The following is a 27,430-nucleotide window of genomic DNA, read 5'->3' on the forward strand; positions in this document are numbered from 1 at the left end:
AGCACTGAAAGGCGGCACGGATGGGCACTGATAGGCGGCATGGATGGGCACTGATAGGCGGCACAGATGGCACCGATAGGTGGCAGGGATGCGCATGGATGGGCACTGATAGGTGGCACTGATGTACACTAAAGGATGGTACTGATGGGCATCACTGATTGGCTGGCATTATTGTTTGGCACTGATTGGCATCCATTGTGGGCACTGATTGGTATCCCTGGTGGCCATGGGTGGCATACCTGGTGGTGACTAGTGGTGGGCATCCCTGGTGGTTCTGGTGACGTCCCTGGTGGTACAGTGTGGGCATCCTCGGGGGGGGGGGGGGTGCGCTGATAATCGATCAGCGCAGACCCCCCCTGTCAGAGGAGCAGCCAATCGGCTCTCCTCTACTCACGTCTGACAGGGCTCTTCCTGTTTACACTGTGATCAGCCATGATTGGACATGGCTGATCATGTGGTAAAGAGTCTCCATCGGAGACTCTTTACCTAGATCGGAGTTGCGGTGTGTCAGACTGACCCATTGGGGTCTATCCTTGAGGTAAGAGTCTAGAACACTGGGTGTGGATTGTTGGAGGTTATCTACAGACTATCATCACATCTTATCCTGCTGATTTGCACTTGGACACTCCCCCCCCTCCTGCTTTTTGCACTTATTTTGCACAATTCAAGAGACTTTTAATCATTGTGATATTTGATGCACATTTTTTATTGTCATTGGATTATTTTTGTTGATATATGATTGCACTTTTGCACATTAACATAGGATTTGTTTATCGCATTTGCACTTTATTTTATATATAGCACTTTATATTGTTTTAGTATTGGTTATGGTATATAGTGCTGCTTCACTTTACTATTAACAAAAGCTGACCATTGCAGCTACAGCAAAGTTAGAGAACCAAACAATGCCTCCCCCTTAGCGCAGGTGTGGCGTGGTGAATTCTGAAATTGGAATGCATTAGTGTCTCACTGACACTTCCCTGCCCTGCTGATGGGGAGGGAGTTGAGTGTCGGCAAAAGAGGCTTTGCATGCTGCTTGCGGCACCAGTGCCGGGGGTTGCCTACCCCTGGCCTAAGCCATGTTCTGATAAACTTGGCAGACTGCCTGTTTTGTTTTTTGACAGCTGTCAGCTGTGAGCAGAGAATGGCTCTGCACTGAATCCGGAAAATGCTGTGTTAAGATTGCGAGGGGGGTAGAATCACAATCTCGATTTTTTAACGATTAATCGTGCAGCTCTGGGGGGAGTAAGTTCCTGGCCAGGTGGCAGGGGCCATTCAAGGTGGTAAAAAAGGTTGGTGAAGCAAATTAGTAAATTAGTAAATTACACCAACCTGGGAAGCGGAAGCCTTGCTAAATTTACCGCGTGAAGCTGTTGCATTTCTGTAAAGACAGAGAGCAGGTAGCTGCTCCCGCCTAATGTAAAATCAAAGCCCACTGTAGGAGTGGCCATTGAGGAACAGCAGAGTGAGTGGTCAAGCCCAATTGTATTGGTACCGAAACACAGTGGAACCCTGCAGTTTTGTAATGATTTCAGAAAGCTCAATGAGATATTAACCACATCAATACTGGGCACTTTCGCTTCCTTCCTTCCCAGGCCAATTTTCAGCGCTCTCGCATTTTCAATGACAATTGCGCGGTGATGCTACGCTGTACCCAAATGAAATTTTTAACATTTTGTTCGCAAGAACAAATAGAGCTTTCTTTTGGTGGTATTTATTCACAACTCCGTTTTTTTATTTTTTGCGATATGAGCTGAAATTTGGAAAAAAAACAATATTTTCTTTATTCTATTTTAAAAGAAATCCAATGAAATCGAACTTTGTCATAAATTAAAGCCAAAATGTATTCTGCTACATGTCTTTGGTAAAAAGAAATCCTGTTAAGTGTATAATAATTGGTTCGTGTGATCACGGACATATGTACGCAAATGATCATGTACAGATGTGCGCAGGTGATCACGGACATATTTGCGCAGATAATCATTGGGACATGTGATTTTACTGGGACATATGTGGGGGACAGGTGTTTTTACTATGTGGGGACATGTGTTTTGGGGACGTGTTTTGGGACATTGTGTTTTAAATTGTTTGTTACTATGCTGGTGATCAGTGTGTAAAAAGCTGTAAAAAACAGCTCATTCACACTGATCACCAGCCGGCTGCAGCGATCCGCTCTCCTCTCCTCACCGACAACTAATGTGTGAGGAGAGGAGAGCCGATCGCCTAGCAACCGGCTCTCTCTGTTTATATCACCTGACAGCTGTGATTGGACACGGCCCTCATGTGATCAGGAGGGCCAATCACAGAGCCCCCCTGATGATCTGAGATGCACCGTGTCTGGGTGACAAGAGCGCATCGGGATCGCGCCGCTGCATGGGCCCGCACAATCGCAATCCCCCCTCCTTCTGAGGGACGTTCCTGAACATCCACTCAGAAGGAGAGAGCGCCCAGCCAGCCATACATATGCAGTGGCCGGGTGGGAAGTGGTTAAAGTTCAATGCATACCTGAGGCCCCAAGTGGATGGACTGAGCGTTTGGGACCAGCCCTTTTATATTACTACCTTAGACCTCACTAAAGGCTACTAGCAGATACCTTTACCTAAGGAAGCCAGAGAAAAGACTGCATTTTCCACTCCACTGGGTTACTTCCAATATAAAATTTTACATTCTACCCTGGATAAGTTTCAGAAGGCAATGGACAAAAACCCTATGCCCACATCAGAAATACAGCTTAGTGTATTTGGACAACATTGTCATCTTTGTCACAGTCTGGTAGTTCCATCTTTCCGGAGTGCAGGCTGTCTTAGACTCTCTAAACAGGGAAGGGTTTACCAGTAATCTGGAAAAGTGTGCCATTGCAGTGGAAGAGACCAAGTGCCTAGGGTGCATTTTGGTGAAACTCCAGATGAACAAGGTAGTGGCTATTCAGACTTGTCCCCACCCCATCACCAAGAAACAGGTCCAAGCTTTTTTGGCCATTGTTGGGTACTGCTGTCGGTTTGTCCCCAACTTGGCCATTATTGCTGCACCTCTGATTGACTTGGCAAAGGGTAAGATGTCAGCCATGATCAAGTAGATTGATAAGGCTAAGGAGGCTTTCCTGGAGTTTAAAACAGCTTTTGTCGGTATCCAGTGCTGGTTGCTCCAGATTTTTTATTATTACTATTATAATACAGGATTTATATAGCACCAACAGTTTGCACAGCGCTTAACAAAATAAAGACAGGCATTACAGTTACATTAAACTTTTTTCAAAAGTTTATTGTCCAAGTAGATGCCTCTAGTGAAGTCTTAAAGTGGAAGTCCAGACTACAACTAAAATCCCTGCATCTATAGCCACCACCATTCTAACACTAACCTTTCTAGCTCTGAAAAGAAAAACTCAATATACATACCTTTTCTGAAACTGCTCCGACCCGATCTCCAGCAGCGGAAGCGCTGCAGAGGACACGGCCGACAACGGCTGTGAAATTAATGGGAAGTGACGTCACCCATAGAGTTACGTTGACAGAAGTGTCCTCTGCACCCGTTTCCACAGCGAAGCCTCGGCTGACATCGAAGTGTGGGATCAGAGCTTCTGCCGCTGGAGATTGGGTCTGAGCAGCTTCCAAAAAAGTACGTATACTTATATTTTCAGGGCGAGAGAAGTTAGTGTTGGAATGTTGGTGGCTATAGATGCAGGGATTTTAGTTTTAGCATGGACTTCCACTTTAAAGCGCAGCTCTGTCCCAACAGATCAATGGGGAGGAACACACCATAGTCTTTCTCAATAGAAATGTGACCGTTACCGAGAGAAATTACGCCTTAGTGGATAAAGAGTGCCTGGTCATTAAATGGGCTCAGTACTCACTACACTATTTTCTCCTTGGCAGAAAGTATTGGTGTCCGACCATGCCCCTCTGACCTGGATGAAACAGAACAGACACATGAATGCTAGACTAGCCAGAACCATCTGGCCCTAGAAGAGTTCAAATTCATGGTGAAACACCGGCTGGGTAGGCAACATTAGAATGCTGATACCCTCTCCAAGTGTCCCACATTGCCTTTGACATCCCCGCGTCTAGCTAAAGTGGGGATATGTACAAAACATCAGGGATGAGTCCTGGAAGGCAGGTGTGTTTCCTGTTTTTCGATTGTGGTCCCTTTATGAGGGACAATTTGAATGCAGTTTTGGAGTACTTAGGGGTTTTCAGCCATTAAGGGGGATTTGTTTTATATGCATAAGGGGTAAACTGACTAACCCTGTTAAAGGACTGTGAAAAGTTTTAAAGGAGGTGGGCTGAAAGTTTTGATTTCTTGTACCAAGAGTGGACTGTTTTGTTTCCTGTCTGGCTGAAGAAAGCTGTTGCATTTGTTTGTTTAAAAACTGTCTTCCTTTTAGAAGACTGGCTAGCGATCCTGGGATTGCCATATGACAGGGGCTATAACAGCATCCACACTTCTGGGAAGGGTTTCTACTAGAGGTTGGAGTGGGTCTGTGGAAATTTGTGCCTATTCATCCATAAGAGTGTTTGTGAGGTCAGATACTGGTATTGGACAAGACCTGGCTCACAATCAGCATTCCAGTGTATTCCAAAGGAATTCAGTAGGGTTGAGGTCAAGGTTCTGTGCAGACTACTCAAGTTCTTTTAGTCTACACCAAACTGGCCAAACCATGTTTTATAGGACTGTTTTTGTACACAGGGGCAAAAAGTTAGAACTATACAGTTGTCTAAAATGTCTTTGTATGCTGTAGCATTAAAAGTACCCTTCACTGGAAACACCTGAACTCAAATAATTTGGAGGGATGTCCACATAGCTTGTAAACTGATGAACCAATGCATTTTTAAGAGCTTTCATGTATATAGAAAACATGGGATATGGATCAAAATGTTTCTATTTATTATGGAGTCAAGTTTAAACAACTGCTTTGCAAAGTAAGTAATTTTCGTCTTATGCCGCGTACACGTGGTCGGAATTTCTGACAACAAATGTTCAATGTGAGCTTGTTGTTGTAAATTCCGACCGTGTGTAGGCTCCATCGGACATTTGTTGTCGGAATTTCCAACAACAAAAATTTGAGAGCTGGTTCTCAAATTTTCCGACAACAAAATCCATTGTCGGAAATTCCGATCGTGTGTACACAGGTCCAACGCACAAAATTCCACACATGCTCAGAATCAAGCAGAAGAGCCGCACTGGCTATTGAACTTCATTTTTCTCGGCGTGTTGTACGTCACTGCATTCTTGCAGTACGGAATTTCCGACAACATTTATGCGACCGTGTGTATGCAAGACAAGTTTGAGCCAATATCCGTCAGAAATAAATCCAGGATTTTGTTGTCATAATGTCCGACCGTGTGTACGCGGCATAATAGTGACAAACTAGATGCTGATTGCGTTGTCCTTCATTGGCATCCACATGGGGAAACTTAGCAAAAGAATCTGGTTCCACAACAAGCGCACTTCATCCTTCAGGCTCTTTGACAAATATTGCTCTGGCTGTAAAGAGCCAATTCATGTATGTTTAACAGATCCTGATCCTTTTTATATGTGGTTTCATTATCCTTGTTACCCTGGTAAACCCAGGCAAACAATCCTAGAGAATGTGGCTCATGGTTTGCTTATGTTGAACTATTTACTCAAATTCATGCTGCACAATTACCTTGGACAAATAGGGCATATATATTTATAATACCGTCGTCCTCTTCGTATAGGTGTGTACAGTCGGAAGGGAGATGCCTCAGCTTAAGGCAATATAAGTTCTCAGGAAATGTATATTTAGTACTGTTTATAACTGAAGAAAAATGAACACATCTATAAGTTAGCATGTAGTAAAATAGATAATATGGATAAACCATCGTACTTATTCACAAGCCCAAAATAAGGTCTGCCATAGAGACTCTTTACATCAGGGGCGATCAAAAGGTAACTGTGTGTCTAACAAGTGTTTTACTATACTATGGTGCTTTTACTAGGGGAAGAGATGAAATGTATTCCCGTTGCAGGGACACAAATTTCATCTCTTCCCTCGTCAGAACAGTGATCTGCCTTGTGTACATAGGCAGACCGCCGTTCTGCCTTTCTGCACAATGATGTCTGTGGTCACAGCGGGAGCAAGCCGCCAGCAGTGCGCATGCGTGTCCCCCTACCCAGAAGTGTCGCCCTGTAGCAGTAAAACTGCTATAGGACAGACCTTAAGTGGTTAAAGGATGACAATTCTGTAAAGGTTTGGTACTTATGACAGGGAGTTATAGAGTGCTAACAATTTAGACAGTCTCTGTCCTCAAAGAGCTTACAATCTAATGTCCTTTTCTTACATGAATACATACACACACATACATACATACATACACGCAATTTAGACAGGACCCTTTGAACCTACTAGCATGTATTTAGAGTATGGCAGGAAACTGTAGCACCCCTACCTACACAAGCACATGCAAACTTCATGCAGATAGTTTTCTGGCTGGTTTTCAAACTGAAGACCCCATTGCTGCAAGGAACAAGTGCTTAACCACTAAGCCATTGTGCTGTACCTATCAACTGACAACTTTTGGAGCTTTTTGATCCAGATGTCTTGTATTGGATTTAAAAAAGTGTGTTTACATTTGCAAAATATAGATATATTTGTGCCCTGCAGACAGAGATTGTGTTAACTTATTTTCACAAAATAATGAACAGTGCACACACACTATATTATAATGCATGCATTTCCAAAAGGTGATACATGCTCATTTTATAATTATGTAATAGGACTGGGGAAAAAAAATAAATCTTCCAAGCAGATCTGAGCATTTGATGGTTTTATTACACAACTTGGTTGCAATTCTTTGGAATAGAGGAAGTGGCATTTCCTCTAACTGTTCCCCATGTTATATAGTAATCAAAATAATTTATTAGGTCAATGCAAAATGTGACAACTGTGCAAAGTGCGCAGAGCTATGGCAAGCAGATATTAGCATTTTCCCCTTTTCACTATGTTAATGGTAATTCTGGCTATTTAGGTTAGTGTAGTTTGAAAATAGTAGTTGCATTGGCTTATAGAAGAAGTTTGTTAAAGTACAGTATATGTCAAAGGAAAAAAAAAAACAATGCAGTACATCTTTGCAAAACATGCACATTTTCCTTTACTGTCTGTTAAAGACCCTGTAAGTACAGAGAAAATACAACTTGATTTTCCAGCACTTACGGTAATTCCTTATTTCTGTTGTAAGCTGACCGCACACAGCATTTGGTGAACTTAAACCATACCTCCCAACTGTCCCTGATTTGGAGGGAATGTCCCTGATTTGGAGCAATGTCCCTCTGTCCCTCATTCCTCCTCATTTGTCCCTCATTTTACTCTGATCCATATAGTTGTATATAAAATGCACTTTTTATCTATCAAAAAGTTTTTCCCAGTGCTAAACCTTTCATCTGATTTCTAAATTGCTGCATTTGTAAATTCCAAAAGCCAATATAAAGGAATAGTAGTGGTAAAAAAAAGCACTTGAGTGTTTAACCAATCTTGCTTTTTTATACAATTCTCCTTTAAGAGGGCTTGGCAAGGGGTGTGTCCTATTGCTTTTGCTGATAGGTGTCCCTCATTCCCATCTCAAAAATGTGGGAGGTATGCTTAAACCACAAAAAATGGTCAACCCTGGCCAGTCCTTTGCTAATCTACTAAATTAAATCTACTCTCTTCATATCCACAACAAAATAATTGTTCTGTAGTTTAAAATAAGAACTGGGGGGACTAATCAGACTCCTTGAGAGTGAGACAACATTATAGAGCAGGGGTCTCCAAAGACTCTAAATAAGGGGCTGGTTTACTGTCCTTCAGACTTCAGGGGGGCTGGAGTGGCCAGTGGAAGTAGAAAATGCCTGAGCTTCAGTGGGAGTAAAAAAATTACATAGTGCATGTAGTCAGTAGAAGGATTAATAGTGTCTCATCATTGGTATTAGTGTTAGGAATAGTGCCTAAGTGTGCATATCAGCGGGAGGAATTATTCCCCATTGCTGGGGCCAGTGGGAGGAATAGTGCCCCATCATTGGTGTCACTGGAAGGAAAAATGACCTACTGTTGGTGTCAACTAGAGGAATGGTTCCCCACTGTTGGTGTAGGTGGAAGGAATTTTTTATGTCATTGGGAGGAATAGTGCCCCAAAAGCCGGATAAAGGCAAGCAAAAGGCCACAGTTTGGAGACTACTGCTATAGAGATAGCACTGAATTTGTGACCTATAGCCAGGTAAGACCTATAGCTGTGCAATCAGTAAAGCTCCTGCTTCCAGTTGATTGGAAAGCTCCTGCTCGGACTCAGGAGGGGGATGTATAGTATTGGACCTCTATAGGGAGACCACTGCTTCCAAACAAGATCAAGGGTCCTTCTCTGTAAGATGCTGGCAGGGGACAGGCTTTTCTAGTCGGGCTGTACTTGCTTCCTAAATAAAAGGAAATGGTAAGACTTGTTTTAAAGCACCTATAATTTATCTTATTTAAACCAACAGTTAAGAGGAGGATTTAATAATCGCCTTTCTGGTCTGTTCTGAATTAAATCTTTGCTTTCATGATAAACTTCAGATGCCACTGTTATCCAGTGTGACATACATGCTGTGGTTTCTCTCACTGCTCTGTTGTGAATTAAATCTTTGCTTTCATGATAAACTTCAGATGCCTCTGTTATCCAGTATGACATACGTGCTGTGGTTCCTCTCACTGGCTACAATGTTACTACAGAACATTGTGGTGACGTAGCCTTCCAAAACCCCCTGGAAGTGTTGGATCGCATCATCACCCAAAGCTCTGGGAGCAAACATTTAAAGAATTATAAAAAAATCTACCCTTGTAGTTGGGCCTCTGCACAAGGTTAATGTATAGTGGGGCCTGAAAATGGAGAGATACTTAAAGATGCATTCCAGGTATGGATATTTTATACATAGTTGCATTGATCCAGCTTGGACCAATGTAACTATGTATATACCATACCTGACCAATGCCTCTGGAAACTGGAAATCATTGAGGTAGACATCGCTACTCCAGTAATCTGCACTAGCTTTTGGGTCCCGTGCCAAAAGGCTGCCCTGCTGCAAGGTGAACGCATAAGGTTGGCCGCTCGGCACAGGCACCATTCAAAGAATGTTCGTATTTTTTGAATGAATGCAAAGTGTTCTCCGATTGGAAGAGGTGGAGAGGCAGGGTGGTGATGTCACGCTCTCCCCCTCCCAGCAGAGTGGATTCACCTCCTTTGTGTGGATGGAGGAATCCTTTCTGTGCTCCAGCAGACTTCCACCATCCAATCACAGCCATGATCACACCCTCTCCCCCACAATGAACAATGCACGAATAATAGCCCACAGACCAGAGTTTTGGGGAGAAGAGGACAGTGCTGGAACCCATCAAAGTGGGGGATAGGGCAAATAACAATGCCTGTACCTCCTAGACCTAACCAGCCTTTGAGTCTTGCAGTGCGGGGAGGGGAGGAGGAGCCACTACAAAGGCCACCGCAACATGGGAGGAACCACTGTAAGGGCCACAGCAACTTACCACCCACCAGAATGGTAGGTATTAAGCTGCATATTTACACATTAATGCTTTTTTTTTTTTCTTTTTTTTTTTTACTATGTTTACAGGGTCACTTTAACAAATTTTGGAAATAGACCAAACTTTCTCTTAAGATTCTTAAGAAAAGTTTGAGGTTATTAATTATTATTATTATTATTTTTTTTGTTTGAGAAACAAACGCAAAATGTTTTCACACACTGTTCAGCCAGGAAAGCACAATTTGCACTCAATATTTACTGTATAAATGACTGTTATCAAAATTCTTTGAAGATAATCCTCTTAGCCCTTTCAAGTTAATAGTTTATTCAGTTATTAAGCACTTATAATTTGCCTGGATATCAAACATTTTACATTTACATATATTCATTTTAGTTTGAATGCAAGTACATGTCTCCTTCTTTCTGGAAGTACACATGATTTGCATTTTAACTTATTTAGTAGTGAGATGTAAAGTGCTCTGCAAGCTCTCTCTGGGTGGCTGCCGCCGATAGTTGGTTTATAAATATTTCAAATAGAAATTTTCTTCCTGTAATCCTGACAATCCTGACAACACCTTTGCTGTTTGTTTAATGAACGCTCCATCTCCTGCCGCAGACTTTGTATCCTTTTTAATTGTTTGCTGTTTAAGCCCTGATAAAGGGGGCCTCCTGGACTCCCCAAAACACATTGGCTTTTTGTTTTATATGATTCCACAAACCCAGTTCCCATTATTATTTCCTTGTCAAAAGAAGTTTATTGAGTATACAATATTATAAAGATACATAAAGTAAGTTTACAAGGATCTATAAAGTAAGCTCATTGTTTTACAGTGGGGTTTATATAGGTAAATATCATGAAATTTCAAATATTAAACAGGGTTCACGTAAACCTAAATTAAAGATATATATCATTTCCTTAGTTACTTTTGTAGGTATTTAAATGATTTATACCTACTATACATATTGTTTACAGGTAGAGTGTATATAGGTCAAATACATTCTGATAATGAGCTTTAATCGTAAGGTGGAGAAAAGGAAAGAGAAAGAAGAAAAAGGGTAGAAAGGCAGAGGTATGGTCCACAAGGTTGTCCCGCTGCTCGTCAGTTTATTATTCTTTTTAGTTCTCTTTGAAGCCTTAGAATGGGTGTCTCTGTAAGTCATTTAATCTGTTACTGTTACCATGGCAACAGGACAGAGTCATTGAAATTTGACAGGAACTGTTGTTTTATCCAAGGATGCCAAAGTTTTTCAAATTTTGGAATTTGATTTTGATCGATGGCTACCATCTTAGCATGGGACATTGTATTATTCATTCTGTGAATTGTTTCTGCTAGTACCAATGTAGGAGATTTCCATGCCTTGGCCACTGTTTGTTTTGCAGCTGTTATTAGTTGGATCATAAGTTTGAATTGAGAGAGTGTTAACCATTCCGGTTTTAGATTAAGTAAAGTTATATATGGATCTGGTTGTATTATTTTTTTAAATATTTTAGATGCAATCACGAAGACTTCCTTCCAGAAGGTTTGGATTACTGGGCACGTCCACCATATGTGTAAATGTGTGCCTATTTCTGGGCATCCTCGAAAACAAAGAGTTGAGGTATTAGGTGAATATTTTGCCACTCTAGCGGGTACAAGGTACCAACGAGTTAGGACTTTATAATTTGTCTCCAGTGCTAAGATGTTGGGTGAAGATGACTTAGATGTGAGCCATATATTAGACCAGTCCGTGTCTTCTAAAGTTCGTCCCAGGTCCTCCTCCCACCTCTGAACGTAAGAGGGTCTATTAAGATTTACTACTCCATATAATTGATTATAAAGTGATGAAATTGTACCTTTAGCAAATGGATCTTTTGTACAGATTGATTCAAAAATGGATAATTGGGATAATGGTGTATCCCCCTTTAGGAGTGGTATATAGAAATTTTTGATTTGGAGATATCTAAATATCTCAGAGTTTGGTAGATCATATTTTTCTCTAAGCGATGGGAATGAAAGGAATGATTTAGATGCTATGAAGTCATTTAGTGTCTGAATGCCTGATGTTGTCCAAGCTTTAAAAGAATTTGGGTAGATCCATGCCAGATAAAAGGCCGGATTTCTGATAAAAGAAAGGAGAGGATTGTGTGGAGATTGTAACTGATATTTGGTTTTTAGTTTATCCCAGAGAGATAAGAAGTGTTTAGTTATGGGATTATGAATTTTAAAGCGGTCTTTAGGATCAAGCCATAACAAGTTTGATATTAATAGAGGGTCATTTTCTGAAGCCTCTATAAATACCCATAATGGGATTTCCTGTTTTGCATGGTATTTGGACAGACTGGCCAAATGTGCTGCTCTGTAGTAGTTAGTAAAATTAGGGTATCCCAGGCCTCCTTTATTTTTGGGAAGATGTAGTGTGTGTATAGGTATACATGGTTTAGAAGAACCCCATATAAACGAAGTTGCTCTTTTTTGTACTATTCTCAAAAAATAGGAAGGAATTGGAATAGGGAGGACTCTGAATAGATAAAGCAATTTGGGTAGAATAGTCATTTTGATTGCATTAATCTTCCCTATCCAGGATAAAGGAAGTTGCGACCATTGTTTTATTAGATTTGTGATCTGTCTTTATACAGGAGGATATTTGGTTGAGAATAAGTTAGAATGAGATGCTGTTAAATGAATTCCAAGATATGGGATTGATTTTTCTGCCCATGTGAATGGGAGTGCAGCCCTAGCCGGGATTAATTCCATGTTTGTGAGCGAAATATTAAGCACTAGGCATTTCTTAGGATTAATCATAAGGCCGGATAGGGCTGCAAATCCATCAAGAGCTGGTATTAAGTTAGGACCAGAGACCTGTGGTGATGATAGAAAAAGTAATATATCGTCTGCAAATATACATAATTTGTGTGTAATACCTCCTACTTCAATGCCAGTTATAGTTTGGTTTGTTCTGATGTATTGGGCCATGGGTTCGAGTATAAGGGCAAATAATAAGGGAGATAATGGGCAACCCTGTCGGGTACCTCTTTCGATATTAAAGGCATCAGATTTGTATCCAGCATATTTTATATAGGCTTTGGGTTTATTATATAATGCTTTGATCCATGTTAAAAAGTGGGGTCCAAAACCCCATTTTTGTAATGAATATTGCATATATTGCCAGGATACTGTGTCAAATGCCCTCTTAATATCGAGAGATAGAAAACATAAAGGGATTTTCCGTTTTTTAGCAATATGTGCCAATAACACTGCCCTGCGTATATTATTGCCTGCCTGTCTATTTGGCATGAAGCCTACTTGATCTCTATGTATTAATTTTCCTATAATGCTATTGAGGCATTTTGCTATTATTTGTGCTAATAATTTAATATCAAGGTTTAACAGAGAGATGGGCCGATAATTCACACAGGAAGTATCATCAGAAAGGGGTTTTGGGATCATACAAACAATTGCCATTAGTGTTTCTTGCCAAAAAGAATGTCCTTCTAGAAGTTTGTTAAAAGTTTCAGTGAGAATGGGAGAGAGTATTTCTGAGAATGTTTTATAGTATAAAGCCGAGTAGCCGTCTGGGCCTGGTCTTTTGTTAAGTTTTAGGTCTTTTATGGCGTTAGCAACTTCATCTATAGTTATAGGCTCATCCAAACTGCTTTTTTGATTCTGAGACAACTCAGGTAAGGTTATTTTTGAGAAGAAGGATTCAGCCTCTGTAGGATTAAATTCATTGTTTGTCTTGTATAAAGTTGCGAGATGTGAGTGAAATTTATGGACTATTTTAACTGGATTACAAGTATAAACATTTTTTGATAATTTCAACCGTATTGGTTTGAAAGATTTGTTAGTTGAATTTAATGCCCGAGCCAAATATGTACCTGGTTTGTTTGTATTCATGTAGAAATTGTGTTTGGAGCGTTTGAGGGATTTATCAACTGACTCAGTGAGAAATAGATCGTATTCCAATCTAGATTTTTCCAGGTGAGATTTTGTACTCTGAGATGGATTATCTTGGAATGATATGTAGGCTGCATTAAAATTGAGTTCTAGTTTTTTTGCTAGATTTTTGCGTTCCCGTTTAAATAGTGCCATTTGTCTTTGTATTGTACCACGCAAGACAGGCTTATGAGCTTCCCACGGTGTTATTGGGGAAATGTCTGTTGTATTATTAATTAATATGTATTCCTTTAAAGCTTGTTCAATGGCCATCTGATGTAGTGGTCCCATTATTATTTCTGTTGCTCTAAATGTTATTGATTGTAATTGTATAGTAGAGCGCTACATGGAATAGATTACAGTATAACTAATGATTGGAGGAACAGTACAGGCAATTAGTAAAAGTTGGTTACACATAGCTGTACTAACTGGCACAGTCAAAATTGCTCAAACCTCTAATACATTCACAGTATGTAGTTGCCAACTAATCCTTTCTATATAGTGCAATGAGCCTGTACAGTAAAACATTGGATTGAGAGTAACTTGGTCTGAGAGTGTTTTGCAAGACAGGCTAAATTAAAGAAAACTTTTTTTGACTCAATAAATGTCTTGATATTCAAGTAGCGTCATGTCACAACTGAGTATAAAAGAGAAGAGAGGCGCCTCTAAGTGTAGCAATATGGTTACATTTATTGAAGGTGCAACATTTAGCAACTCACATGGTTGATCATTAAAACAGGCATATCTAAGTATGCAGGCATCTGGGGTAAAGCTGTCCACATAGACCATCTTCCGCACCACCATCAGCGTCATCCCTTCCACGCTGCGCTCCACGAGTGCTTCACGCCTTGCTTTCAGAATGCTCTACTGCAGGGTAGTCTTCCTGGTTACGATTGCAGACTGACAGCAGTGAGAGCCGGCGGTGCGTGGAAGCGATGACGTTGATGACGGTGCTGAAGATGATCTGGAGCTTTACCCTGGATGCCTGCATACTTAGTGCCTCTTTTAATCATCAACCATGTGAGTTACTAAATGTTGTACCTTTATTAAATGTAACCATATTGCTACTCTTAGAGGCACCTCTCTTCTCTTTTATACTCCTTTTATAATCCAAGGTTTTACTGTATTTTGTGTTGACCACCGAGGATATACAATTTAGTGTTGACCACCGAGGATGTACAATGAGAGGACTGGTTATACTAGTTATTATGACTAGGCCTAGACATGAGAGCTGGTGTAAAGCAAAGTAGGGGGGAGTGTGAAGGGATGCAAGGAAAGGGGAGCAGAGGTGGGGAGGTGCCCAGGGAGACCTGACTCCAAGACCACGCCATTCCACGACTCATTAAAAAGTCAGCAGTGTCCAATCAAAATTGGAGGACGTGTAGTGTGTGATCCAGGGTGTTCAGACTTTGTTCAGTTGATGCAGAGTATTGTGAAGTCCATATAAAAGCTTCACGTTTGTCAAGTTCTAGAACATTTTCTGTTTGACCTATGTCATGGTCGCCAGTATCATTTTCCTTGCTTTTGTCAAGGTCTGCTTAGCCATAATTCCCAAGTATTCCTGGGTGAAATTTCAGGCATTACTAAAATTAATTCTACCTCCCAGAATGCAGTATTTTATTGAGGGGTATATTGCAAGTGCATATGCGCGCATACACACGTAAAACACTGACTGGCAACTCAGATTTCTTTATTTTTTTTACTGATTTATACACAGTGCATGTTTATACGCTGTGTACAGGCACATTGAAGACAATGGTATTTGTTTACATCAGAAAAAAAAAGGCCTGTATGCCTAAAATGCGTGAGTTTTTAGGCACCAGTGTCCAAAAGGCCTTACATTTAATCTGTGTAATAAGTTTCCTTGACTCTGATTTATAATTTACTTGATGTTTCTATTTCACCCTTCTTCTCTGACTGTGCTACCATATTAAGATGTATAAGCAATATAAAATTACAGTGTTACTAAAGCCACAACAGTAAGATCAATCTTTATATGCAGTAAAGCATGCTTGTTATACTCACTGTGAAACTTAAGGGTATAATGCTGAACATTGTGTAAAAAGGCTGTTTGATCCTGTGATCCTGCCTTCTCCGATCCTCCCCTTCTTTAACACTCCCCAATCCATCTCTTGGGGGAACTCTGCACATGCTCAGTTTGGTGTGTATTGCTAGAGAGGTTTTTTTTTGAGGGGGGGGCATGTGATCAGTACAGGGTTAACCAGCACTGTCCAGGCAGAGGGTCAGGGGTCATGCAGCATCATAGAACAGTCAGAGAAGAATGAAAACTCCTCCTACAAGCTGTTCTGTGTACTGTGGGAGACCAGATATAGTGAATGCAGGGTCCTGGGTTTAGTAGCACTTTAAGTGCAGAACAATTTGAGCCTGATATTTTATTACTGGCCATCAGATTACTCTTTCTAGCAGGAAAACTGATTGCACAAAACTGACTTTCCCCAATCCACCAACATTTTTCTCAGTCCAATATTATTCTCACTAGGAAGAAGCTGGTATACAAACATAAAGGATGTCCCCAAAAAGTTATGGATTGGATGGTTGTCTGAGCCTAACCTGGCCCCACTGTTACTATTACAGTAGCATTCTTTAGGCATAGCATCGGAGCCTCTAAATAAAAAATAAATGGAGCCTTACACAATACTGCTTGGTAATAACATTTATTTTTGAGTCACACATACAGCTCTTTGGTTAATTGCAAGCATCCTTATCATGCAGTGTCTGTTTCCTTATTCATTCTGACTTATGATACTGAAACTGCACTGTGATAACGTGACAAAATGTGAAACATTTAAAGGGGTATGAATACTTTTTCAAGGCACCCTAAATGGTATAAAGTACATGACCAAAAATATTCCATAATTCTCGATTTAAGTGGTAAGAATAGACAATCCCACTCGACGCATTTCTTGAAAGACTGTTTGGCTTCTTCAGGAGTCTACAGATATACATATATAAGTACAGAATAAAAAAATCACTGCTGCCTCCCTAGAGCCCACAGTGGGGGTATTGAGCCAGGTTAGTGATCTACAAAATAGGGGCTGTCCCAGAATCACCCTGCCTATATTTAAAAAGAAGTTTTGTAGGTGGACCCGATTGCCTCTGGTATGACTGTATGGCAATTTGGCTTGTGCCTCAGCTGTAGGAATTGAGGAAAAAGTGAGTATGGCCAAATTGTTAACAGTGGGAGAGACTTAAAGGGCATGGTTAAACAAAACCAGGGCTTTCTTGTACCTATAAAATATGCTTTGATTGTTGTGTCACAAGCAAGACACACATAAACCTCAGCACATTACATATGATATTGTGCACATTGATAAAAGACAGAGAACTAACACTTTGTTTGAGCCTACCTTAAAGAAGACCTTGATTAAAATAGTCAGGCACTTCTTAGCAACTGGCAACTTTTGAGACAATGAACAACTTGTTCCAACACTGGGCTCCAGAATTCAACCTGGATTTGCAGGACACCGGGATTTTATTGAAATCTCAGGATGGTCCCACTGAATCCAGGGTGGTTGGGAGATATGCCAGTAGCAGTAAAAACATTGTAACCCTTCCCCACTAAATCCAAAACTAGGAAAAAAGCTTTTGAGCTGGACATACACTTTAACATATGCTACTATATCCCTTTAGAATGTAACATCAAGCACAACTGGAATTCAGAAAGAGGCGTTTAAGTTTAATAACTGCACAATAAAACTCATTACCCAGCAATAATATTTATAGTAAATTCACTTACAACGTCAGCTAAACCACAAAGTCAAATCAAGGTGACCGGCCTTGGGAACAGGTGAAACGAAACAAAGAACAAATAAACCATCATAAAGCAGCAATTGTTTAAAGAGTATCGGTGCCAGTGGTTAGTAGATTAATTCACACATTGTGCACCATTTAGACACAGGCATTCAAATGATGTACACCAGACGTGTTCAACCTTTTGAAAAGCGAAGGCTACTTAAGTGATTGGGTGACCAGTCACAAGCCACAGTGAACTATGGGGTTTTACCACCCCCTAAACTGCAGATGTCAACCAGCCCTTACTATCCTGAGCCCCCTATAAGGCTGCTTTCACACTGATGCACTGCGGTTTACCCGCCCTGCTGGTGCACCTGCGGCTTCCCTGTGGGTTAGCTGCATTTTGCCATAGACTTCTATTACAACCAGTGGGTGTGGTGCACTTTCTGAAAGCTCACCAATGCTCCTGCATTTAGGAGTTTGGTGCACTTTCAAAAAGTGCACCAAACCCACAGGATATAATAGAAGTCTATGGCAAAATGCAGCTAACCCGCAGGGAAGCCGCAGGTGCAGCTAACCCGCAGGAAAGCCGCTTTCAGCTCCTGCTGGAAGTGAATTTTGGTGTCACTCCGCCGGGGGGAGGAGCCTGCACTACAAAGGAAGCATCAACTTATTAGGTTCCTGCTCCCTCTGTGGCTGCCTGCTTTCTTTGCTGCTGGTGCTGGCTCCATGCACTCTGATGCTTTGGGATGGCGGGTCGGAAACCCGTTGATCATGATCTGGGCTTGACAACCAACCATCCCAGAGCATGGGCATGTGCTTCCCTAGTTTGAGGTTGTGGGTCACATCAGATAGCTCTGTGGGCCACATGAGGCACATGGGCCATGGGTTGAGCACCCCTGATGTACAGCGTATCATGTTGAATATACTTTGATTATTTGTGGAAAGGGGATAAATGAAGGAAGATAGATTTCAGACAAGGCTCCCTGGGAAACATATGTATGTAAGCGCCTGCAAAGACAGAGTGTAACTTGTTGACGTAGATAAAAACCCAATAATTAAAGTCCCATATAAACTTTAATCACTTGAGCACAACAATGTACGTTTGTGAATTTGACAGTGGCGGCCACTCCATTAGGGGCGCAGTAGTGCCACTCCCCTAATCCATGCGCCCGGCCCCTAATCTACATGCAAGGCACCAGACGCATGGATTTCAATGTTTTTTTGTTTGTTTGTTTTTTTGAAGCACCTGATTAGAACATGAGGCTCTAATTGGCTTAAAAAAGGGTGGGCTCAGGGTGCAGAGCACTGCGCCCTGAGCCCACCCAAATGTGTGACAAATTAATATTCGCTATTTTCCTCCTGCTTCTCCTCCAGCCAATCAGGAAGCGAGTCTTAAGACCCGATTGGCCGAGAGGGGAATCTATTGTATTGGCTGGGAGCAGGGGGGAGATGCTGAGGAGGAGACGCAGTGGGAAGCCTCCAAAGCTGCCCGCGGCCTGGATGGGATAACTACGAGGCTGATAGGCGGACGGATGGGGGGTTTGACTAACCGAGCAATGGGGGGGGGGGATTTGACCGAATAACCAATCGGCTGAACGGGGGGGTTGTTATCGGGTAGTTTGTTTGCTGCCCCCCCCCCCAAAAAAAAATGTTTTTTTTAGACAGAGAGCTTTATTTTTGTGGTATTTAATAACTACTATTTTTTTTTTTTTTTTACTATAAAAAGGTAAAAAGATTTCACAGTATTGATAAAAGCATCCTATTGCATTGTCTCTACCAATTCATAGTGAAAAACTACAATAGTAATTACTCTAGTAAAAGTGGATGTTATCTTCCTACTCTTCCACTATGTTCTGACCACTCTGAAACATCTTCCTATTTCTCTTTGTGTATACTGAAATCAATGTCATAAACCTTTGTTCTTTGTTCTATGGGAGTAGGTACGTTTAAGCCTCAAATTGAATGTACCATATATATATAAAAAAAATGATTTGAAGTAAAAAGGAAAAAATGTTTCCCCTTACTTTCTATTAAAATAAAAATGTCAGGACAGTACAACATCTCAAGCCACCCCCACCCCCACCACCATCACCATCACCATCACCACCTTACATGACCCCTTTTTTGGAAAGTAGATACAACTAGGTGATCTAATTGTTTGCCAAAAAGCTTGGGACTGGTGCACTAAATGCAATAAATGTACAGTGCTCTACAGAGGAAGGAAGAAGTAACAGGGTTAAGCCGGCCATATGTGGATTGAAATTCAGCCAGTTCAGCAGAGACTGACCTAATTTTAATACATGTATGGGCAGGCTGATTGTAACTAAGGCGATCAATTGATCGAATTGGGTAAAACCAGCATGTCGGATTTGTCTACATGTGATTACTGCTGGCGACTATAGCCACTAGCAGTAATCGTTGTATTCTGCCAGCCGGGAAGGCTCCACTCACCCCCCCCCACCAGTAGAATACAATAGTGCTACAGGAGGCATTCCCCTATAAACACTGACTGTGTTGATGGGAAAATCAAGCAATTTTCAATTGCTGTGACTTGCATTAATGGTCACATACAGTGGCTGGATGGAGATGAAGGGTTTAATGTTCAGATGTAATGGTTTGATATCTAGGTCACTATAGACAGCATGGGGAGCATCAAAAGGTTAAAAAAAATCCCTGTGTGTAAGTGACAGAAGATGCAATCACACTACCTAGCCTCTCAGATTGGCTCTGTACAGTGTCTCTGTATACTGAGCCTTCTAATGATGGGTGGAATGGCCGCCCTTCAGTTTTTCTCATAAACAGCACTGCATAAATAATGGGCCGCCGCGATCAGCCGTTTAAAGGGGTTAAACAGGCCATGTCAAGTCTCTAAAGTGCTAAAGCTTATCTAAAAAAAATTTTAAATATTGCAGCCTACCAGTCCAACGGTTTAGTGGCTGCATTTATTTTCTAAGTGGGCACAAATATTAAAGGGGAACCGTAGATATAAACATAAAAAGGGATCAGCTTGAAACATATTTGGTAGATCATAGGCTTAATAATAGCATGCAATGCCAAGCTGCGTTTTCCAAAGTTCTTTCTTGTATTAAAGCGATAGAATGCAATAAGAAAAAAAACCTGCAGAGAGAGAGATATCATTTTTCCCCTGTACAAATCATTAGTAAGACCTCATCTGGAATATGCAGTTCAGTTTTGGGCACCAGTTCACAAAAAGGATATCGGGGAACTGGAGAAAGTGCAGAGAAGGGCAACCAAACTGATAAGAGGCATGGAGAAGCTCAGCTATGAGGAAAGATTAGAGGAACTGAATTTATTCACTCTTAAAAAGAGGAGATTAAAGGGGGATATGATCAACGTGTATAAATACATAAGTGGTCCAAATAGGGAACTTGGTGTTGAGTTATTCACTTTAAGGTCATCACAGCGGACAAGGGAGCACTCTTTACATCTAGAGGAAAAGATTTTTAATCTTTAAATATGGAAAGGTTTCTTCACAATAAGTTGATCCAGGGAATATCCAATTGCCTCTCGGGGGGATCAGGAAGGAATTTTTTCTCCTGCTGGAGCCAATGAGATTATTATGCTCTTCTGGGGTTTTTGCCTTCCTCTGGATCAACTGGGTATAGGATTGTATGATATTTTTGTGTGTGTGTGTGTGTGTGTGTGTGTGTGGGGGGTTCCTTTTTATTGATTGAACTAGATGGACTTGTTTCTTTTTTCAGCCAGACTAACTATGTAACTATGTAAAATATTTAAGTCCACGAACAAAAAATGTGTTTCTTTTCAGGCATTTCCTGCTTTATTTTCATCTGGTGATTCTGCCAGTACTATATTCATTGAGAAGCATACAGATATCTAGGTTGATTTGGACTACAAACACCTCCTACTCTACTATTTTCCATATGTAGAGGAGGGGATAGATACTGTAGTCCAAATGGATAGCTGAAAACAATGTAACTGTTAAACTGAGTGAATAATTAAACGACAAGTGGTTGCGCCAAAGAATAATAAAATTCCGCGAGTGCAGCTGCCCCCCTCAAAGTGTAATAAACCACCTTACATGTGAAAAAAAATTGTAGATAAAAAGGTACTTAAACACAAACAAAAATAATTACCAAAACATAAATTAATAATCATCAAACAAAAATATCCAATCCACAGTAGGTAGTTCAATAATGTGACAGTTCCAAAAGGTATGATAGAAAAGTCCTCACAGAATATTCCAATCACTGTGATTAAATCATAAAGTGGAGTAACAGATTAGTCTTTTAACCGTGCTCCACCTTCAACCGTGTGTGAGAATTGCAAACTCACCAAAACGCTATAACAAATACGCCTTGTAGTAATTAAACTCTTTCGATCAGAAGTATACAGTTGTGCTCATAAGTTTACATACCCTGGCAGAATTTATGATTTCTTGGCCATTTTTCAGAGAATATGAATAACACAAAAACTTTTCTTTCACTCATGGTTAGTGTTTGGCTAATGCCATTTATTATCAGTCAACTGTGTTTACTCTTTTTAAATTATAATCACAACAGAAACTACCCAAATGACCCTGATCAAAAGTTTACATACCCCAGTTCTTAATAACGTGTATTGCTCCCTTTAACATCAATGACAGCTTGAAGTCCTTTATGGTATTTGTGGATGAGGCTCTTTATCTTCTCAGATGGTAAAGCTGCCCATTCCTCTTGGCAAAAAGCCTCCAGTTCCTGTAAATTCTTGGGCTGTCTTGCATGAACTGCCCGTTTGAGATCTCCCCAGAGTGGCCTTAATGCTATTGAGGTCAGGAGACTGAGATGGCCACTCCAGAACCTTCACTTTATTTTGCTGTAGCTAATGACAGGTCGACTTGGCCTTGTGTTTTGGATCATTGTCATGTTGGAATGTCCAAGTACGTCCCATGCGCAGCTTCCTGGCTGATGAATGCAAATGTTCCTCCAGTATTTTTTAATAACATACTGCATTCATCTTGCCATCAATTTTACCAAATTCCCTGTGCCTTTGTAGTTCACACATCCCCAAAACATCCCCAAAACATCAGCGATCCACCTCCGTATTTCACAGTAGGAATGGTGTACTTATCATCATAGGCCTTGTTCACTTCTCTCCAAATGGAGCGTTTATGGTTGTGGCCAAAAAGCTCAATTTTGGTCTCATCACTCCAAATGACTTTGTGCCAGAAGGTTTAAGGCTCGTCTCTGTGCTGTTTTGGCGTATTGTAAGCGGGATACTTTGTGGCATTTGCGTAGTAATGGCTTTCTTCTGGCAACTCGACCATGCTGCCCATCTTTCTTCAAGTGCCTCCTTGAAACAGCCACACCACATGTTTTCAGAGAGTCCTGTATTTCAACTGAAGTTATTTGTGGGTTTTTCTTTGCATCCCAAACAATGGCAGTTGTGGCTGAAATTTTAGTTGGTTTACCTGACCGTGGTTTTCTTTCAACAGAACCCCTCATTTTCCACTTCTTGATTAGAGTTTGAACCCCGCTGATTGGCATTCTCAATTCCTTGGATATCTTTTTATATCCCTTTCCTGTTTTATAAAGTTCAACTACCTTTTCCCACAGATCCTTTTGACAATTCTTATGCTTTCCCCATGACTCAGAATCCAGAAACATCAGTGCAGCACTGGATGAAAGATGCAAGGGTCTGTCAGGAGTCCAGAAACACATTGACCTTTTATACACACACACTAATTACAAGCAAACAGATCACAGGTGAGGATGGTTACCTTTAATAGCCATTCAAACCCATTTGTGTCAACTTGTGTGCATGTTATCAGGCCAAAATCACCAGGGTATGGAAACTTTTGATCAGGGTCATTTGGGTACTTTCTGTTGTGATTATGAATTAAAAAGTGTAAACACAGTTGATTGATAATAAATCTAACCATGAGTGAAAGAAATGTTGTGCCATCATTCATATTCTCTGACAAATGGCCAAGAAATCATAAATTCTGCCAGGGTATGTAAACTTATGAGCACAACTGTATATGAAAGGGATGGTTCTCAGCTCCAGAGGTGTCTCCTTAAATTGATCTTACAGAAAAGTCTCGGGAGAAGCATATTGGAAATCATAGTGCACTATGTTTATTAAAAAGTCAATTCCAACAGGTATCTAAAAAATGCTCACTTACATTTATTGGTGCTGTAAGTCAGCACCAACATGTACAGCCAAATGAATGCGCTTGCCGTCTCCAGAGCGCAGTGTGCGTTCCAAAGCACCTGAGATAGGAACCAGCAAGCTGGAAGTGGCGTCCATACAGGAAGAAGCGCAGTTTGCATTTCATTCTCACACATGGTTGAAGGTGGAGCACGGTTAATCTGCTACTGCACTTTGTTTTAAACACGGTGATTGGAATATTCTGTGAGGACTTTTCTATCATACTTTATGGAACTGTCACATTATTTAAGCTACCTACTGTGGATTGGATATTTTTGTGTGATGATTATTGATTTATGTTTTGGTTATAATTTTTATAGACAGACAGCACAGGAAGTTATCGGCTGATACAATTTCTGGCAGGATCAACAGTTTTGCACCTATCAAACAGATTTAACAAAACACTTTCAATGGTATATTTAACAGACCAGAAGCAAGGAGCAGATAAGAGACATTTATTGTTAGGATTTACATACACTTTAAATCCATAAATCCCCTGCTATAGGGTGCAGTATATACAAGCCTAAAAGGCGACCTGTTACTCCTACCTCTGCTCTGCTCCAGTGCTGCAACCTTAGAAAACCTCTTTGCCATTCGACTCTTTTGGTAGTGTCGGATGCCTGTGTCCCTCACTGTGGTTCCATCCTCAACCCCTTTACATTACCGGACTCAGGTTCTCGCCCTTTCCCACCCTATCCAAAGTTAAAAAAAGAAGCAAAGTGTTTGGCTGAATAAAGATTTTTGTTTCTGTATAAGAACATTATTTGGCTTGTTACTGTGGGACATCATTGCAATCATTTAACCGTAGGATGGTTTATATCATATCTAAGAAAAATGCTGGTAATGTATAACAGAGGCCATGGGTTCCTTTGATGTGACATGGGAATAGAGCAGCTGAAGGAGCTGATTAGATACAGTTTATGTACAGAGTACAGCAAATAACACAATAAGCCGCCCGTCAGGAAATAACTTTCACATTGATGTTAAACATGTTAATCTACTCTTGGGTTGCCCAAGAACAGGATGGGGCCCTCAGAAAGTTATTGGTTGACCTTCCCATAATTTTCAGGATCTCTGAAAACTCCCTTGGCTAATACAAGGGCTCTTCTTCTATTTCACTTAATTAGACATCTTGAGCATCACTGAACATGTTCCAATAGGTCATAAAGTAGCTTCTAATTGGGCGACAGGTCCTCTGTATAGGAGTAGGTGATGAATGGGAGTTTGGAATGTATGCACAGTTGTTTTGGAATGTGTCCTGATCAATGATTGGTGTTGGAAGCTCCTAGGTGAGGCCTGGCCATTGGGTTTTGGTGCTTGTGTGTCGGAGCCCAGGGTTGAGTATCGGAGCCCAGGGTTGAGTATCAGTGAGTCAACACTAAGCTGTATTGTGCATGTCGTCGGCTTTGTGTGGAAAAAGAGATTAGCACTTGGAGCATAATCATGTGGAGCTTTAATAAAGTACCATGCCTGGAGGCGAGATCCCCAGATGCTTTTAGTTAGTAGGATTTGTTTTGATGCATTGATGGATGGATAATGTACAGAAGCATGTTAAGGGAAAACTATAATGGATGTGGGTATTTTTCATCTGGTGGTTTACTTGTTTTCTTTACTGAACAATCTGTTTTATATGAAAAAAAAAAAAACGTAATGGAAGATAAAGGATTCACCAAGCACTGGGAGGTATCATAAGGAGGCAGAATGTGCAAATCTTGAGGTACGGCAAGGGAGAGTACTGGCGAGGATATGAGTATCACAGCCAGAGCTGCTTTTTTACTTTAGATACTGGCTGGGACTCCCTTTATAATCAAGCCTGGCATTAGACTTTAATTTTTCTCTAGTCTATTCAAAGCTAAACAAAATTGGCTGGAGTTAGGCATTAATCTTTAGCCTGAGGTCCTTCTTTCTATTTCTCTCTCATTTGTAGCTGTTTAATTAGAAGATGATAATATTTACTTTTAATCTTTTCTTGCAGACTGTCTGTTCAAGGTGTGTCCTATGAGCAGGTACTCCGCTCAGAAGCAATTCTGGAAAGCTAAACAGGCAAAACAAGGGAACAACACAGAAGCCGCTCTTCTAAAGAAACTTCAGGTGAGTCGCTGAATTTTAAGATTTAAAGTTTTTTTAAATTCTTTTAATGTATTTTTATTAGAAAGTTTTAAATTTAAAGTGGTTGTAAACCTCTGAAATATAAATTGAACAAAGAATAGCCTTCTATAGTGTGTACTTGCCGCAATCCAAAGCACCTAGTGTGATTTCTAGCTTTTCTCTCCTCCTGCTTTCTGCATGAGTCACTTCTGACCATTTACCCAGACACCAAGCAATCTCGGGAGACGGCCCTGCCCTCCTTTCAGCACACAGCAGGTGATTGACAGCTTCAGCTGTCTATATTTCCCAATGAGAGTGTGTAGAGGTAGGTGTGTCCTTTACCCTCCACTCTCAGATTACACTCAGCTCTCCTCTCTGTGCTGTGCAGGGAGTGACATCAGATCCCTGCCCCCTGCCTTCTGAAGCTCAGAAAGTCTGTGTAAATTGTGTATTTCTAAACTGATGTACAGGCATACCCCACTTTTAAGTACACAATGGGACCACCAGAGCATGTATGTAAAATGAAAATGTACTTAAAGTGAAGCAATACCTTTTTTCACTTCTCAATGCATGTAAATTAACATGGCACTGCTCCCAAACCATAAGTGACAGGGACACCAAACTTGGGGAGCGCGTTAAGGGGACCCAGGGATACATAGTTACATAGTTAATCAGGTTTAAAAAAGACACAAGTCCATCTAGTTTAACCATAAAATAAATAAAAAAATAATATCATACAATCCCATATACACAATCCTATACCTACAGTTGATCCAGAGGAAGGCGAAAAACCACAGCAAAGCATGATCCACTTTGCTAGAGCAGGGGAAAAAATTCCTTCCTGATCCCAGAGAGGCAATCAGATTTTCCCTGGATCAACTTTACCTATAAATGTTAGTACCCAGTTAAATTATGTATATTTAGGAAAGAATCCAGGCCTTTCTTAAAGCAATCTACTGAGCTGGCCAGAACCACCTCTGGAGGGAGCCTATTCCACGTTTTCACAGCTCTTACTGTGAAGAAACCTTTCCATATTTGGAGATTATTATTATTATTATTCAGAATTTATATAGCGCCAACAGTATACGCAGCCCTTTACAATATAAAGGGGAGACAATACAGTTATAATACAATAAAATACAAGAGGATTAAGAGGGCCCTGCTCAGAAGAGCTTACAATCTAATAGGGTGGGGCAGGTGGTACAAAAGGTTGTAACTGTGGGGAATGAGCTGATGGAATGGAAGTGGTCAAAGATTAGTTAGAGACGTGATAGGCTTTCCTGAAGAGATGAGTTTTCAGGAATCGCCTGAAGGTAGCAAAAGTAGGTCATAGCTGGACAGGTTGAGGTAGCGAGTTCCAGAGGATGGGAGAGGCTCTGGAGAAATCCTGGAGACGAGCATGAGAAGAGGAGACGGGAGAGCTTGAGAGTAGGAGGTCTTGAGAAGAGCGGAGAGGACGATTTGGGTGATATTTGGAGATAAGATTGGTGATGTAGCTGGGGGCAGAGTTGTGAATGGCTTTGTATGTTGTGGTTAGTATTTTGAATTTAATTCACTGGGTGATTGGGAGCCAGTGTAGGGATTGGAGGAGGAGAGGGTTGGCAGACACTGAGCGGTTGGTAAGGTGGATAAGTCTGGCAGCAGCATTCATGATAGACTGGAGAGGGATAGCCTATGGAGAGGCAGGCCAATGAGAAGGGAGTTGCAATAGTCAGAACGAGAGATAACGAGGGAGTGAATGAGGAGCTTGGTGGTGGAGATGAAATCTCTTTTCCTCTAGGCATAAAGAGTGCCCCCTTGTCCTCTGGGTTGACCGTAAAGTGAATAACTCAACACCAAGTTCACTATATGGACCCCTTATATATTTGTACATGTTGATCATATCCCCCTTAATCTTCTCTTCTGAAGACAGAGTAAATTCAGTTCCTCTAATCTTTCCTCATAGCTGAACTTCTCCATGCCTCTTATCAGTTTGGTTGCTCTTCTCTGCACTTTCTCCAGTT

General features: G+C 41.0%; 1 protein-coding gene across 4 annotated transcripts in view; it reads left to right on the forward strand.

Annotated features, from left to right (window-relative positions):
- The window catches only part of ITPR2 (inositol 1,4,5-trisphosphate receptor type 2), a 518,259-nt gene that overhangs the window by 123,583 nt on the left and 367,246 nt on the right, over positions 1-27,430 (forward strand). For all 4 annotated transcript variants that reach the window (XM_073621752.1, XM_073621753.1, XM_073621755.1 and 1 more), the window contains exon 3: positions 25,315-25,430. In XM_073621752.1, coding sequence (XP_073477853.1) covers positions 25,315-25,430 — 116 coding nt within the window. The remainder of the gene's footprint in view (positions 1-25,314; positions 25,431-27,430) is intronic.

The sequence above is a fragment of the Aquarana catesbeiana genome, linkage group LG03 (assembly GCF_042186555.1).
Source record: "Aquarana catesbeiana isolate 2022-GZ linkage group LG03, ASM4218655v1, whole genome shotgun sequence".
NCBI classification, from domain to species: Eukaryota; Metazoa; Chordata; class Amphibia; order Anura; family Ranidae; genus Aquarana; species Aquarana catesbeiana.